Source organism: Phacochoerus africanus, chromosome 15 (assembly GCF_016906955.1).
Source record: "Phacochoerus africanus isolate WHEZ1 chromosome 15, ROS_Pafr_v1, whole genome shotgun sequence".
NCBI lineage: Eukaryota > Metazoa > Chordata > Mammalia > Artiodactyla > Suidae > Phacochoerus > Phacochoerus africanus.
Genome location: NC_062558.1, coordinates 65736601 through 65755039, shown reverse-complemented (window position 1 = coordinate 65755039; position 18439 = coordinate 65736601). Strand labels below are relative to the sequence as shown.

General features: G+C 35.8%; 1 protein-coding gene across 1 annotated transcript in view; it reads left to right on the top strand.

Moving 5' to 3' along the window:
* The window catches only part of TMEM26 (transmembrane protein 26), a 48373-nt gene that overhangs the window by 17856 nt on the left and 12078 nt on the right, over positions 1–18439 (top strand). The window contains exons 3-4 of the mRNA XM_047761610.1: positions 4182–4295; positions 5999–6219. Of these exons, the coding sequence (XP_047617566.1) occupies positions 4182–4295; positions 5999–6219 (335 nt within the window). The remainder of the gene's footprint in view (positions 1–4181; positions 4296–5998; positions 6220–18439) is intronic.

The window sequence follows — 18439 nt, the reverse complement described above, 5'->3', positions numbered from 1 at the left end:
GCGGCTCGGATCCCGCGTTGCTGTGGCTCTGGCATAGGCCAGCGGCTACAGCTCCGATTAGACCCCTAGCCTGGGAATCTCCATATGCCGCGGAAGCGGCCCAAAGAAATAGCAAAAAGACAAAATAAATAAATATCCTGTGAACAGTAAAGTGGCCCAAAGAAATAGCAAAAAAAAAAAAAAAAAAAAGAAAAGAAATGCACTTTTCTAAGGACTGGAGTTATCAAGAATTAAATAAATAAGAGGCTGTCAGCAAAAAGGAAGTGAATCCATGATTTGTTGAAATCAATAAAAGTGGTGCATTCATTTAAAATGTAAGATGATACTACTATCAATTTGTGCTAGAGGTCTTGTTCCCAAGACGTCCCTTCCAAATATGCTACAATTAACATGGGGGTATTAAAATTTGGTTTTAATCCTTGCAGCTTCAATGAGTTATGGTGCTAAGAATGGGCAGCGTTCAATAACCTAGCATCCTGTAAAATGACACTTTGAGGAATAAGAAAAACAAAAAAGAAACCCCATCATCTGTACTTTACTATACAGATATAATCACACTTGGAGGGACTATTTGAAATAGTTTGTCTTAAAATACGGGCTTTACAGATTCAGAAGATTCACTTTTGAGAGTCCTATGAGCTGTCTTAGTAAATAGGAATTTCACTCTAGGGCTCCCCCCTGCCTCCACCATAAAAAAGTTAAAAGAGAGGAGTCAGGAAGCATAATACCACACTGGCTTTCAGTGGTCTTAATAGAAAATAAACTGGCTTTCAATAAGAGTCCCTAATCTATACCCAGAGAGAGATACTGATTTTTAAGTGGGTTGCTGCTTATATAGGCAACCCTAGGTAGTAGGCTTTAGGCTGGATCCAGCCGTTTATTGTTCCTCCTGTGACACACTGGGAGGGACAGTTAGTAAAGTCCATCAGACTGCAGCCTGGACTTCACATCTTCAGGGTTCAGATTACAGGACTATAGTTTATAAACTACAAATTATAGTTATGATATAATATTATTTTAGTAACTTTACTGGTAAAATCTATGAGAATCTCTCACAAATTGCTTTGCTGCAGTTGGTCATATAGCAAAGTTAAGCCTCTGATGTATGTTTCAGATATTCAAACCTTATCTGGAAAATACATGCTCCAAATTTTAGGCACACTGAGGGGAATTCAGCTCTGTGAACTAGTTTTGAAGAATTCCACAAGCATGTGGCCATAATGCAGGCATGAAAAAAAAAAAATGTCTGCCTACATCTCCTGTTTAAAAAATTCAGAAGACATAGGCTATCTCTATGATTGTATCAAAAGTATTTTTGTCAGAGTAGATTGGTTGGTTCAAGTTATCATAGCTTTTAAAAACTGTACCATAAGGATTAGGGGACTGTTTCAATTTCCTTACTACTCACTACTTTCAGGGGGTATGGAAATAAGCTCTGGTGATTTGAATCATTTTTTTCCCTTCAATCCAATTCTATGACATGGCTATCCTCCACAATAACAATTCATTTCCCCAAATGCTTTTATAATATAAATGTGTTGCACAGTTAATTGATATACAGGTCAAATTCCATTTCAACAAATAGCATACAACCAAAAGCCCTCTTTTTAATAAAAAGAGATTTTTGAGCCCTGGGCAGTACCTCTCAAATTTTCATACTACAAAAAAAATTGGACCTTTAGTAGTAATGAATTTGACTCATTTTGACACTGAGAATTAAAATGAATGCCCAAAGATTGAATTGGGTAGGGTGAGCAGAGATGGAAGTAGAAAAAAGTGAGAGAGAGATTTTTTTTTAAAGTGTTGGCATTGCATTTAAAGAAATAAGAAATGGCAGAATAAAGGGAGGTACAGAAATTCTTAATCTATTCATGTAGGAAAATTTTGGTTATGATAATAATCACTTTTTTCATCTACTCCCTTTATCTCAAAGTATTCTTAGATACATTTTCTCATTTATAGACCCAGCAACTCCTTATGTTAAACATGGTATATAGATGTCTATTTTACAGATGAGGGCCCTGACGCTCAGAAAGGTTAAATCATTTTCCCAAGGCCACACTGGTAATCAACAGCTGATCTCTGACTTATAACCTAGGTCTTGACCCCGAGTCCATTAAACCACACTGCCTTTCTCAATTATGTTTTCTGTGTTGTACAGGAATTTATGTCAAAATCATCTGAATTTTTCATGATAGGAAAGGATAATTTCATTTCCTTTCACACTTTCCATTTACTCTATATCTTAAATGTTCTAACCTATGATTGGCATTAGGAGAACATCCTGACCTATTTCCTGACAACATTTCTCTTACATGATCAGTTCTTTACTTTCATTTCTGAGTCTGGCTGGGTCTACATGAATGGAAACAAAATCATTCTGATAACAACTATGCCCTTAACTCTTGGTCAAGTATATTCATGAAGTGGCACAATGAAAGCAATGGAAATTTTCTGGCCTTGAAGGTGTCACAGTCTTGTTTGACCCAAGGGAATATTCTTCAGTCTCTTAAAAGTTTTTAAGACATAGCCTATGAAAAAGTGACTTGGCACTAGGATCATCCACAAAACTCACTTATGTAATGTAAATGATATCACCATAAAAACAATGCAAGTCAAGTTAGGTTTAGGAGTCAAACCCACTGCTCTTTGAGGCCCTAATGCAGCTGGCCTTTAAGGGAAAGTCACATTAATTTATAATAAATAGAATTCTAACAATAGAGAGACACCCAGGTTGGTCTTTATACTGTAATTTGAACTACAAAAAGTATTGCTACAAAGTTATGTTTCAGTAGAGATAACTACTTTAAAAAAAATAACAAGTTATATATGGATTTTTAGTGATAAGGATGTAAAAAAAAATGCATCGAGTCACAACTTTTAACATGTAGTCTGCTTTCATGCCTGCAAAAAAAAAAAAAAAAGTTGTTTCCTATTGAACATTATTTTCTTAGATAGAGTCACAAAACTCTACAATGAGGATTTGTTGCTTGGTTCACATATTTAATTTGTTATCTTCATTATCCTTTCTTGGAGCCTTAACTGCCCACAAAAAAAGTTTACAAACAACTGTGTTTTTGCTCTTAGAGATATGGTGCATGGCCATTTTTCTTAATTATTCTTGTCATTTCACCCATAACACTAGTTGTTTTGATGGAGGGGAGAAAAAAATAGCTTCTTGCTAGACTTTCTTTTCTACTTTTCCAAGTAGCTCATAGAATGATCAATGAAATATCCAGAATAAATACGAAAAATACACTTCTCCCAGTGTTAACATCTAAAAAAAATAATTTCACTCTAAATCTAAATGTGTGATCATGGATATGTTGTGGTGGTGGTGGGGTGTGTGTGCATGTGCATGTGTGTGTTTGTGCATGTGTATGTGTTTCAAAAGTTAGCCCTGCAGATGTTTAAAAAAGTCAACCTTATTTTTTTACCCATTTCTGAAATAATCTTTGGTATTTTTATGTGCCACTCTTTCCTTCTCTTATGTACTTTTTCTTCTCTTTATCTCAGGTTCTCAGCATCTAACTGGATAAAAATCATGCACAGTTCACTTGTAGAAATTTACATGCAAGATGAAAGAACAAAAAGGAGAAACTGCTATTTCTTTTAGGTCTATTGTTAAATTTTCTATAAACCTAAGTTGACTTCTAAAGTGACACTATATATACGTACATGAACATATTAATATTTTTTGTGTTGTTACAGTGCTTAGCAGGAAGATTGAAAGTAAGTGGACTACCTACCTTGGCAAAACGGTGTTTTAGATAAAGAAGCTCTGTACAAGAGACAAAATCTTAGAATGAATGCCTTTACCAGGATCGTACATGTTTTTTAATGCTTCCATTGGCCATCGGTTTGTTTTATGATTTCTCTGGGGTTCAAAAAGGAACCCCAATTATCAATCCATAAGTGGTGCAGCTGTCCACAATGAACTCAGAGCATCAACATCCTCATAAACTTGTGGAAAAATTAAGCAGTATAGTTGACACTTTTTTCATATTCTTTAGAATGTGGTTTTATATCTCTAGCCTGTAGTCCTATTTTTGGAAATATTTATGCATACTATATAAACTTAACATATCTGTTCATAGTCTCTTTGATATATTGATTGAAGCCATCTTAAACTCTACCTGTTGTGATTTTTTTGACTTATTGCCTTTTAAAAAACTTCTTAGTACTGCAGTAGCCAATCTGAAGGAATGTCACAAAATACCAGCAGCAAAGAAGACTTCAATCAAACTCTGATGTCAGCTGAACAAACCAATGGAGTGGATGATCTCATTGAGACGGTGAGAGCTTCCTCACTGTATATTTAAGGATCTAGCAAATCGCCTTTTCAATTGGTGAAGATAACATGACTTATATCATTCAGCTCCTTCTTTCCTTTGAAATTCAGTTGTTTGGCTCAGGAATCCACAAAATACTTGTAATTTTGTATATTATTAAACGTATTTAACATGCACGATTGGCATATATATCTTATATATAAATAAATATATTAAACTGAAGTATTAAAGAATCTTTAACACTTAGATAATCCATGTACAAGGATAGAGACATACATTTGTGAAGGAAGGATATAATTAGAAGATTGGAACCTGCCCCGTATATTTTTCAGGCATTTATATTAGTAAAATAGGGAAGGTTTCCAGCCAAAATGAAATTGTTCCTTTGTTCTTTCCATGCTTGATATTTGGCAGAATAGCCATGGCCTATTAGAAAATGATATACTGGAAAGATTCAAGGCCAAGATTCCTACCAGTGAACCATGTTTTCAACAGTAAGATAGGTTTCAACAACCTCGATTCTATGAGGTTTAATAGAAATAGCTTTGGGTTCTAATTCAAGCTTCAATCACAGCTTACTCATCTCGCTTTGAACAAGTCACTTGACCTCTCTGCCTCTAGTTTATCATCTGACAAGTGAAGATATTAATATTTGTCCTGCTAGTGTATTTCCTGTAAGAATTAAAGAAGATTTATGGGCATAATCAGAGAAGATATATAAAGAAATGTGCAAGTGATAGCTTATTGATCTTCACCCATGGCTTCAATCAGGTTGGCATCCAGCTTTGTCTTTTATCCTCCCTAAACCTTCAACATCAGCACAGGATCAAGAGGGGTAAATGTCTTGCACAAATATAGTTAATTCACTTGAATAAATCAGTTGGAATCACTATCCAATCTACTCAAGATCTACATCCCTGTAGTCTTTAAAAGATCATTAAAGACTTAAAGGCCCCTATAGGGACAATAATATATTTTAAAAGTTATCTAGAAGTTAAGTGAGCAAGAGAGGTCATCCAGAATACATAAGTGGGATGTAAATTTTTCTCAGCGTCCAAGAATGAGGGCAGCATAAAATTTGGTTGCTAGCTTATTGATTTTTGAATGATGTGTTACATATTCAGAATAAAAGTTACTTTATAGTTATTCTCTTTCTTTACTTTTAGGTAATGAATAAACATTATCATATATCTTCTCACTGGTATGGTGTTTTACAGTAATATAAATCAAAAGAGAAGAATTATACCATGCTAAAAATATTCCCAAATTAGTAAATTCATATTCAAAACCTAAATAAAAGAAAAAGATAGGAGTTTTGAAATTTTAATATGGCATTTAAAAAAATGTTGCTATGTGTTATACTTGTTACACAGTATGATGAAATCATAAAATGAAAGATTATCTATGAAACATTGTAAAATTGGCTTTTAAAATATCATACAGTACAATCCCATCAGTAAGTGAGAGGTTTAAATTACTTCCAGTTATAAGGCCGCCCCATTTTAAGGACCACATTAGCTTTTTTTTTCCTCCCCGGAGTGTTCAGTTGAAGAGAGCTTTGCTTTCTTTACTAAGTGAAGAATCATTTTCTGAAAATGACCTTCCACAAAAGCTAACTCTTGATTGAAAGCCATGGTGAAGAAGGCAACTCTCCCGAACACAGTAACCCATAATTCTTCTGTCTGCATGACACTTCTGCTAAACAGGCCAAAGTTTTTGTCAATAACCTATCTACAGTATGCGAGAAAGTCTGGACTTTGGGACTCCATCAGACGTTCCTGCTAATGCTAATAATTGGAAGATGGCTTCTACCCATTGGAGGTGGGATCACTCGGGATCAACTCTCTCAACTCCTCCTTATGTTTGTGGGGACAGCTGCTGACATCCTGGAATTCACAAGTGAGACCCTGGAGGAAGAAAATGTGAGGTAAACAGAGACCCTGCAGTGGAAAGACTTTCTTGTCAAGGTTAGGCCCCCATACCTGTCTCTTTCTTCCATCATCTACATTCTGCATGAATAAGGATTTTCATATATCATACATCCAATGGTGGAATCATAGAATTTTCTGCCATTCAGGTACATATTAGGTACCAGATCAGCTTGTGTATGTGTATAAACTTCGTATATGAATATATATAAAGGAAGTTGCTGCTAGAAAAAAGGGACAAATAAGATTTCCCATGGGTATGAGCAGAAAAACTACTTGTTTGTATGACCACAGGTTAGGGAGAGCCATGGTTATCTGAAAGGAAAGACTATCCCTATTTCCTATTTCATATTCCCAAGTATCCAGGAATTTAGCCAATTATAAGATTCTCTTCTAGAGCAGAGCATAGCCCTAGTTCCAGGAAAGCATCTAGAGGAGACATAGAGGAATCTCTGCCCTACCCAGCCAAGGAATTTATATTCCCTGGTGTGAGCAGAGAATGGGGCAGATTGGGTTTTATTTTACTAAATTTTATTTTTAGTTGTTTTTGCTTGAAGTGCCCAAAGGCTATCTGGTGTAGATGCCTATAAATTAAAACTTATTGAGTTGGTACTTTTATTTTTGCCACAAGCAAATAAACTCAGAATCCATGATCACATCTGTTTACGGAACTATTTTCTTACCTTTAGGGATTTAAGTCTCAGTGCCTGAACGTACTTTCAGCTTGGGTTGTTTTGCACTATGCTATAAAAATAAATTGCAATGAGGCTGGCTTTTAATGCTACAGTTTACTTTATGCTGTGTTTCTCAAACAACGAAACATAAAGCTGAGCAAAATACACTAACTTACTGAGTAAACTTAATATCCCAATTATAGCACAAAGTATCTCTATAAACATAGGTTACCTTTACATGACCATTTCCTGTTTCATTTGTATTCATTTTTCCTATACCTCAAGTAGCTCCCCCCATTTTTTTTTTTTTTGGCATGTGTAAATTCCCAGGTCAGGGACTGAACCCACACCACAGCAATAACCTGAGCCTCTGCAGTGACAACACTGGATCCTTAACTCACTACACCAAAAGGGAACTCCTAGAATTTTTAAGAGAATCCAATCTCCATTGACCCATGGTCCTCAGAACGTTGGGTTTTAGATTTGTAGCTTGATTACCTTACATTTGGCCAATGCTTTACATTGTCTAACATTTTCAGATATATTAAAACACTTAGAATACAGTGATGCTACAAAGAAAACATGAAGAAATCATGGCAGAGCACATGAAAGCAATAACTACAGACAAAGTGACAGGATGTGAAAATAGAGAATGACTAACTACAGTCATATAGAAATAAACACATAAATGCTAAATGTCTAGTGAGAGGCAAGGGATGCAGGGTAGGAGAATGGGATTCGAGAGGAAAATGTTTTGTGGAGCTGGTTATAAAAATGTTAAGCAATGCCCATCTCAGCTATCTTAACGTCCTGTTTATTATGTCCATGTAGCACCAAGAGGCACTATTTATTAGGCCCATATGTGGCACAAAGAGGCACTTTATAGGTTGGTGTTTACCGGTAGATGTTAAATAAGTTAATGATTAAGATGTCAATTGCCCAGGGAGTGGGGGGCTGGGAAACACCTTGAAAATCACAAGGGATCATTAATTTACCAACTCTAGACTGATTATCTAGTATGGGCCAGGCAATGTGCTAGGGCTAGTGGATATTGGGTAGCAAATAGTGAGCAAGTGATGACACACAATCCTATCCCAGCCCAGTCATTGCAACTCAGCCATTTTTTCTGCCTATAACACATTAATCCAGATGTTTCATATATCTCTTTTTTCTTATTTTACACTTAAGTCATGTCCTAAGAATATAACTAAATAAACTCTTCTATGGTTATTGTTTTTAAATTCTTTTCAGGCTTCATGGTCTCAGATGAAAACATTTCATTTTTAGTATAACTGCAATGTGTCAGTGACCTTCTGTAGTCACCACTCTACTCCTGCGTGGCTCCATCACTATCTACAGACTCCAACATCAAGGCCCAGAAAAAAACTGAGAGTTTTTATTCCATCCTAAGACCCACCTCTCAAGTTCTTATTTTATCTCAGGCCCTACCTATACTGCAAGAATTAACACTGCAAATGTCTATCTCTTCAAAGGGAAGACATAAACCCCTCTCATTGCAGTGTAGCTTTCCCCTTTGACCTCAAAAAGACAATCATGAAGAATAAATTTAATATACACAGAAAAAATATTTACATCTAATACAGCAAAGGGAGTTACTTCATTAAAACCTACCTAGCATTACTTATTACTGTAACCTTTTCTTTTCTTTTTTTGTTTTATTCCATTATTTGAGCTGATAGGTTTAGGAGAAAACCTACAAAGTTCTTTACATCAGGATGATCATCTTTTTCCCACATCCTGGTTGATATCTCAGATCCAGTTTTATTTTGTTTTGTTTTGCTTTTTAACCTAAAATCAGTTTCCTTCCACATGCCCACATGAAATTCATCTGCCTAATTATGAATTTTCATGGATTTGTGCAAATATTTCTTAACAGCTTCATTTTACACACCATAAAATCCATCTACTGTAATTCTACGGTTCAATGATATGTAGTAAATTCATAGATTTATGTAACCATCGCCACAGTCCAGATTTCCTCTGTCTGCAGTCAATTCTCACTCCCACTCACAACTCTAAGCAACCACTGGTCTACTTTATGTCTCTATAGAGTTTTCTAGAATTTTCATGTAAATGGAATCATAAAGAATGTGGTCTTTGTGTCTGGCTTTTTCATATAGCATAATGTTTTTATGGTTCATTCTGTTGTTGCATGTATGGGTAGTTAGCTATTTTTAAATTGCTGAATAGTATCCCATGCATACAGTACATTTTATTTATTTATTCAGTGTGTATACATGTCTTACTATTTTCTTGCTACTGAGAATGATATTACTATGAATTTTCAGTTACAAGCATTTGTATGGTTCTGTTTTCATTTCTCTTGTATAGATACCTAGAAGTAGAATGTCTGGGTTTTATGTTAAATTATATATTTAACTTTTTTTTCTTTTTTTTTTCTTTTTTGCTTTTTAGGGCCACAACTGTGGTATATGGAAGTTCCCAGGCTAGGGGTCGAATTAGAGCTGCAGCTGTCGGCCTACACCACAGCCCCAGCAACGTGGGCTCTGGGCGCTGTCTCTGACCTACACTATAGCTCTTGGCAATGCCAGATCCTTAACCCCCCTGGGAAAGGCCAGGGATTGAACCCATGTCCTCATGGATACTTGTTTAATTTAGGTTTAATTTTCATTTCCCTAATGACTAATGAAGTGGAACATCTTTTCATGTGCTGATAGGCTATTCATATATTTTCCTTGGTGCCATAGCTGTTCAAATGTTTGTCCATTTTTCTTTTTTTTCTTTTCTGTCTCTCTCTCTTTTTTATTTTAGGGCCACAGCTGCAGGATATGGAAGTTCCCAGGCTAGCGGTTGAATCAGAGCTGTAGCTGCTGGCCAACATCACAGCCACAGCAATATGAGATCTGAGCCACACCTGTGACCTACCGCAGCTCAAGGAAATGCTGTTTCCTAACTCACTCGGTAAGGCTAAGGATCAAACCTGCCTCCTCATGGATACTAGTCAGGTTCATTACTGCCGAGCCATGGTGCGAACTCCTGCCCATTTTTTATTGAATTGATTTTTTATTGAGTTGTAATCATACTTTATATACTCCATATACAAGTCTAGTATTAGATACATACATGTAAATATTTTTTCCCAGTATATAATTTTTCATTTTGTAATGTTGCCATTTGAAGAATTTTTTTTAATTTTGATAAAATACCATTTATCATTTTTCCCTTTCCCTGCCTCTGTGACCTACACCATAGCTCCCAGCAATGCCAGATCCTTAACCCACTGAGCAAGGTCAGGGATCAAACCCACATCCTCACAGATACTAGTTAGATTCGTTTCTGCTGCACCACAATGGGAACTCCAAGAGTGGACTTTTCAATCTCAAAGGATAAGCACTCTGTCTTTCACTATTAAGGACAATGTTAGCAATAGGTTTTTCTCAGATATGTGCTATACCTGCTTTTTATCAGTTGGGGAAATCCACATCTAGGTTTTTGAGAGTTTCTTTCTTCTTTACTTTAGATAGCTAGTGAATTTTGTTAAATGGTTTTCTGTTTTTATTATGATCATAATGTGATGTCTTTTATTACAATTAATGTGATGCAGTATAGTAACTAGCTTTCAGATGTTAAACCAACCTTGACTTTTTGGGCTAAATCTCATGTGACTATGGTGTATAATCCTTTCTATAGCTTGCTGAATTTAATTTTATCATTTTGTTAATAATTTTTACATCTATACTCATAAAGCCTATTGATTTGTAGCAAAACTTTCTAATATCTTTCCTGGCTTTGGTATCAGGGTAATAATCCCTCAATGAATACTTCAGGAAGCATCCCTTTTTTCTTTATATTTCTGAAAGACTTTATACAAGATTGGTTTTATATTTTCTTTAAATATTTTATAGAATTCACTTATGAAGCTAACTAAACCTAAGCTTATATTCGCTGAAAGATATTTTATTACTAATTCAGTATCATTATTTCTTATAAGTCTATTCAGTTATTCTGTTTCCTCTTGGGTAAGTTTTAATTATATTTTCCTTTCTAGGATTTTTTTTTTCATTTTATCTAAATTGCCTAATTTTTTATATAAAGTTCTCCATAATATTATTCCTTTATGCTATGCCAATTTCTATAGGGCAACTTATTATAGTACCCTTTTCATTCTGAGTTTGGTCATTTGTGTCGTCTTTATTTTTTCTCAGTCAGGTTTATCAATTTAATCAGTCTTTTAAAGTAATTAACTTTTTGCTTTATTGATTTTCTCTATTACTCTTCTGTTTTTTATTTCATTGGTTTGTGTTCTGATGTGCAACTTTTCCTTCCTTCTGATTGCTTTGGATTTAATTTTCTCTCTTTTTTTCCAAAAATGGAAAAAAGAGAAAATTAAAGATGGAAGGTTATTTGGAAAACTTTCTTCTTTTCTAAGATGGTATTCAAAGCTATACATTTTCCTCTAAGCACTACTTTAGCTGAACTTCATAAGCTTTGATAAGTTTTTTGTTTAATATAGTTCCAAATATTTTCCAATTTCTTCTTTGGACTATGGTTTGCTTAGAAGTACGCTATTTAACTTCTGTATGGGGATTGCCCAACTTTCTCTGTTGTTTCGTTTTAAAATTCTGTTGTACTTTGAGAATATACAAAATTATTTTAATCCTTTAATTGAGACTTATGGCCTAGCAAATGACCTCTCCTAGAGAGTGTTCCATGTGTGCTTCAAAAGAATGTGTATTTACCTGTTGTTTGATTGAGTGTTCTGTTATGTCAAGTTGAGTGTTCTGTTATGTGCCTGTTGTTTGATTGAGTGTTCTGCTATGTCAGCTATGTCAAGTTGGCTGATATAGGATTGTTCAAGTTTTCTATATCCTTACTAATTTTCTATCTAGTTGTTCTATCAATTATTGAGAGTGAGAAGTTGAAATCTTCAACTCTAGTTGTTGAATTGTCTGTTTCTTTTTTCAGTACTGAAAGTGCTGGTTCATGTATTTTGAGGCTCTGTTTAGATGTGCACACATAAATTTTTTTTAAAACATTTTCCTGATGTAGTAACCATTTTTCATCATGAAATTCCACTCCTTTTCTCCACTAATATTTCTTTTCTGAAAGTCTGTTTTACTTCATGTGAACCTAAGCACTCATTTCCTTTCAAATTACTGTTGGTATGGGGTATCTTTTTCAAACTCTGTATCTTTGCATCTAAACTGTGTTCCTGCTATACCACATATAGTGGTATAGTCAGATCTTGCATTTTCCCCACCCAGTTGGACAATTTTTGTCTTTTAATTGGGGTGTGTGTAAATTTCCAGAGCTGCCATGACAAAATACCACAAATTGAGTAGCTTAGTACAAGACAGTTATTCTCTCACAGTCCTGAAGGCTGAATGTCCAAATCAAAGTGTCAGCAGGGTTGGTTTCTGTTGCAGGCTTAAAGGAGAATCTGTTACATGGCTCTCTTTGGGCTTATGGCAATTCTTGGCATCCTCCTGCTTGTAGGCACCTCACCCAAGTCTCCCTCTGTCTTCACATGGCATTATTCCTAGAGTGTCTATAAGTATCTCCAAATTTTTCCCTTCTTATAAGGACCCTAGTCATTGGACTAGGACATATGTTATCCATTATGACCTCATCTTACCTTGATTACATCTGCAAAGACCCCATTTCCAAATAAGATCGCATTCTGAAATCTCAGTAGATATGAATTTAGGGGGACATTTTTCAACCTATTACAACATGTTTGGTCCATCATATTTAATGTAGTTATTGATTTGGTTGAATTTATATCTGTCTTTTTGCTATTTTTTTTCTGTCTCCATTCCTTTATGTTCCTGTGTTATTTACTGCTTTAAAAAGTATATTTAATGAGCAATTTTAATTCCTATATTGCTTTTTTACATTTTTTATTAGTGGTGACTCCAGGGATTGCAATATATATTTTATTTTCCATTTTATGGCTCCACCTGTGACATATGGAGTACCCAGGCTAGAGGGTCAAATCAGAGCTTCAGCTGAGGCTTAGGCTACAGCCACAGAAACACTGGATCTGAGCTGCATATGCAACCTACACTGCAGCTTGTGGTGATGCTGGATCCTTAACCCACTGAGTGAGGTCAGGGATCAAACCTGCATCTTCACAGAGACAATGTCAGGTCCTTAACCTGCTGAGCCACAACAGGAACTCTATAATATATATTTTAAATCTTCATCTTCTAAGTAAAGAGCTCCATTTCCTCTCCCTCTTTTTTGCTATTATTGTCATATATGTTGCATTATATGTTATAAACCAAACAGTACAGTTTTATAATTATTGTTTTATAGAATCATATTTTTTAAATAAAGAAGAAAAATATGACTATATTTATATGTCCTCTTATGTTTACACACATATTTGAAGATGCTCTTCATTGTTTCTTGTGGATTTGAGTAACTTTCTATTGTCATCTTCTTTCAGACTGAAAGTCTTTCCTTTTGGTTTCATCTAAGACAAATCTTCTAGCAACAAATTCTCCTAGTCTTTGTGCAGAAAGCTGCTTATTTTTCCTTCATGTTTGAATAATAGTTTTCTTGTATACAGAATTCATGGTCAATGGTTTTTACTTCAGCATTTTATATATATCATTCCACTTTCTTCTGGCCTTCATTGTTTCTGATGAGGTATTAGCTATTTTTCTGTTGTTATCATGTACAAATAAGTCATTTTTCTTTTGCTGTTTTCAAGATTTTTCTCTTTTCTGTGACTTTCAGTGGATTGACTATGATGTATCTAGGTGTGGATTTTGTTGTCTTTAATCTCACTATAATTTTGTTGATCTAGGATATATAAATGCCTGTTTTTCCTCAAATTGAGGAATTTTTAGCCATCGATTCTTCAAATAATTTTTCCATTCTATTGTCTTTTTTTTTTTCCTTCTTGGACTCCTATTATAAATATATAGGCTTAGTTGAATTTCTCAGCCTCTAAAGCTCTTCATTTTGCTCCTGCTTTACTCTCTAGTCTTTAGACTGGATAGTTTTCACTGATTTACCTTCCAGGTCACTGATTCTTCTACCATCTCAAACCTATATGTAGCATTAAACTATAGAGTTCACCCACTGAATTTTTCATTTCAGTTCCCATATTTTCAACTCTAGAATTTCTATTTAATTCTTTTTTTAGTTTACATTTCTTATTTCAACTAGTTATTTGAGTCACTATCACAATTTTCTTTAATTTATGAAACAGGTTTTTTTCACACTTTGAAAATATTTGTAATAGTTTTGCTGATGTCTTTGTCTGCTCAATCCAATATCTGGACCGCATTAGAGTCAGTTTCTAATGATTGATTGTTGTTCTTGTTATTTTCTCCTGAGTATGGATCATGTATTTCTCTTTCTTTCCATGTATCTTGCTTTTTAGTGAAAACAGGACATTTTATATTTTTAACAATATATTATCCTCAGGCTTCCCCCCACATGCCTCAGGCAACTTCTTGTTGTGTTTGTTGTCTCAATAAATTGCTGACCTTAATCTGAGGATTCTTTCTTCCATTGGATTGCAGCATGGCTACTAGGGTCATACCTATAACGCCACAGTTTATGGTCAGCCAATAATTTAAGCAGGGTTTGTGATCAAACATTCTGAGTCCTTATGACTTTCAATTTCTGCTGATGGATCTCTGTAGGAGTTGGGTAGCACATTCAATTCAAAGTTCAGAAAGTTTTCATATATTTCAGGTGGTTTTTTTATTTTATTTATTTTTTTTTATTTTTAGGGCTGCACCCACAGCATATGGAATTCCCAGGCTAGGGGTCAAATTGGAGCTGCAGGTGCTGGCCTATGCTACAACCACAGCGACACCAGATCCAAGCTTCATCTGTGACCTACACCACAGCTCACAGCAATTAGATCCAGATCCTTAACCTACTGAGAGAGGCCTGGGATCAAACCTGAATCCTTATGGATACTGGTCAGAATCATTCCCTTCAGCTGTGTCACAATGGGAACTCCATATCTCAGTTTTTAAATTCTACTGGGCCTTCTTGGATCATCCCTGCACATGTCTGGCATACATAGAGACATTATCCATTCCTTATTTCTCTTTTTCATTTTTTTGAAATCTCTCCATTAAATTTCAAGTTAGTCTGCCACTCAGCCCAGCTGGGATTACAATCTCAAAGTAGCAAAGCCATGGGATTTTCTATTCATTTCCAACCAACTTTGTTACTTTTATTGACCACACTTTTCCCATGGGATTTCACACTTCACTCCAAATCAAGTCACTATACTCTAGACACAGGGGCCTCTGGTTTTTATCAGCAAGCTCTCCCTGGTAAAACCAACACTTTGATTGACCAAGACAGCCCTAACATTCCCTTCAGCTTGACTAAACTTTAAACGGTTTACTCCTGAGTTTGGGCCTTTGACCTCACTTCCCAAAGAGCAATTTATTTTAGAAAAGATGGAATTATAATTCATACTCTGTTCTCAGCTTCTTTCCAGTTTTATAATCCAGCAATATCTTTTTATTTTTTCCTTTTTTTTAACCTTTTATTTTTTTTCTACTGTACACCATGGTGACCCAGTTACACATACATGTATACACTCTTTTTTCTCACATTATCATGCTCCATCATAAGTGACTAGACATAGTTCCCAGTGCTACACAGCAGGATCTCATTGCTAATCCATTCCAAAGGCAATAGTCTGCATCTATTAACCCCAAGCTCCAAGTCCCTCCCAGCCCCTCCCCCTTCCCCTTGGCAACCACAAGTCTATTCTCCAAGTCCAAGTTTCTGTGGAAAGGTTCATTTGTGTCATATATTAGATTCCAGATATAAGTGATGTCATATGGTATTTGTCTTTCCCTTTCTGCCTTACTTCATTCAGTATGAGAGTCTCTAGTTCCACCCATGTTGCTGCAAATGGCATTATGTCATTCTTTTTTATGGCTGAGTAGTATTCCACTGTGTATATATACCACTTCTTCCTAATCCAATCATCTGTCGATGGACATTTGGGTTGTTTCCATGTCCTGGCTATTGTGAATAGTGCTGCAAGGAACATGTGGGTGCGTGTGTCTTTTTCAAGGAAAGTTTTGTCCGGCTATATGCCCAAGAGTGGGATTGCTGGGTCATATGGTAGTTCTATGTATAGTTTTCTAAGGTACCTCCATACTGTTCTCCATAGTGGTTGTACCAGCTTACATTCCCCCCAACAGTGCAGGAGGATTCCCTTTTCTCCACACCCCCTCCAGCACTTGTTCTTTGTGGACTTAGTAATGATGGCCATTCTGACTGGTGTGAGGTGGTATCTCATGGTAGTTTTGATTTGCATTCCTCTAATAGTCAGGGATGTTGAGCATTGTTTCAAGTGCTTGATGGCCATCTGTATATCTTCCTTGGAGAAATGTCTACTCAGGTCTTTTGCCCATTTTTCCAGTGGGTTGTTGGCCTTTGTACTGTTGAGTTGTATAAGTTGCTTGTATATTCTAGAGATTAAGCCCTTGTGAGCTGCATCATTTCAAAGTATTTTCTCCCATTCTGAAAGTTGTCTTTTTGTTTTCTTTTGGGTTTCCTTTGCTGTGCAAAAGCTTGTCAGTTTGATTAGATCCCATTAGTTTATTTTTGCTTTTATTTCTGTTGCTTTGGGAGACTGGCCTGAGAAAACATTTGTAAGGTTGATGTCAGAGAATGTTTTGCCTACGTTCTCTTCCAGGAGTTTGATGTTGTCTTGCCTTATATTTAAACTTTTCAGCCATTTTGAGTTTATTTTTGTGCATGGTGTGAGGGTGTGTTCTAGTTTCATTGATTTGCATGCCACTGTCCAGGTTTCCCAGCAAGACTTGCTGAGAGGGCATTATCTTTTTCAAGGATGTAAGAGCCATCCCTTTGAAATATGATCATTAAAAAAGGTGGCATCCCTATACCTCAGTCTCTTTGGGATTATAGGATCAGTGCCAATTAGCAAACACAGATGGCCTCATCACATTGATCAACTTCCTTCTCTAACATCCTCTAGTACTTTTGCATTAGCTGATTGCAGTGTGTAAAAATTCTTTTGCCTTTTGTTTCAGTGGGTGTGAATTCAGTAGCTCTCCCTTATTGTAACAATCTTGAATAAAGTCTTCATTGCCTATTTAATCATCTGTGCAATTTTTCTTTGACATAGCCAAGTTGGAAGTATAGGGGATCATCCCATGGTCAAGAATGCTTTAGACTCTCACTGTTCTTAACTGAAGTTCCACCAGCTTTTCATGAATACGTGTTATTCAATCTGTTACTTGCCTTTAGTTTATTTCCAAAGATTTGAAGTGCTTGTTTTTGACACTTTGTCCAGTGTTATGTATGTTTGCTGAGGAGAGGATTTGCTGACCATTTCATTCTGCCACAGCCACCCTACATTTTTTTTTTTAATCGTCGCTCCTGTGGCATATGGAAGTTTCCAGGATAGGGGTTGAATCAGAGCTGCAGCTGCCAGCCTGTGCCACAGCCACAGCAATGCCGGATCCAAGCTGCATCTGCAACCTACACTGCAGCTTGTGGCAATGCCAGATCCTTAACCCACTGAGCAAGGCCAGGGATGGAACCCACATCCTCATGGATACTAGTCAGGTTCATAATCTGTTGAGCCACAATGGGACCCCCCCTACAACCTTTTTAACAAGTCTGAATTTCAAGTAATCACCACGAAGAGTTAAGTGGTTATTTACACCTTTGGGGACTACTCTGTGCACTCTCTCTCTCTCTCTCTCTTTTTTTTTTTGGACATATATAGTTTATTTAAAAGAAAAAACACATTTGGCAAAATGTTCTTGTAGTGCCACCATTACTTCATTGTGAATATATGACCAAACAAAGGAGAGTTTTTCTGTGACTGCATTGTGTTTTCTTTTAATTTAGTTCTTTTAGCTTGGTGAAACATTTCTTCCAGGTTAGATTAATACTCCATTTTCTTTCTTTTTCTCTCTCTCCTTTATTTTTTCCCTCCTCTGAGGAGATTTGTCAGATGCTTTTTAAAAAGCTAGAGCAATTCTATCCACTGATTATCTCCTGTTTACAGAAATATTTACACTTCCAAAAAGAAATAGGCAAGTTAGCAATGCATAACTTTATTTTTACTTTTTCACCCAATAGATTTGGTGCACTGATTTACTAAGTGCCAGTCTTTTATCTTCCCAGTTTTCCAAGTAGAGAAATGATACTCACATCTATAATTATACTTCAAAAGATCTTTTGTCTCTTTATGAATATAGTCCACTGTCTGCTTACATGCTTCTCAGCTGACATTTATGAAGACAGATTACACGTGAGGAAATGGGACAAGACAGTTGGGTAAGACAGTTACACAATAGACTACGTTGGATAAACTCACTGCAGAATTCCTTTGCAAATTTGGAGTGTCTGCCATTTAAGCTCAGTTATTTCTTTGTATTTCCATGTTTAGCCTTCCTGAGTAAATTTTACCGTCTGAATTAGTAATACAATTTGTCTGCTCCAAAGATTTCTGACCATATTTTCCAAGGTTATTTTTGATAATTGTACTATTCTCAATATCCACATTCTCTCATATTGTGTGTAGTCAGGG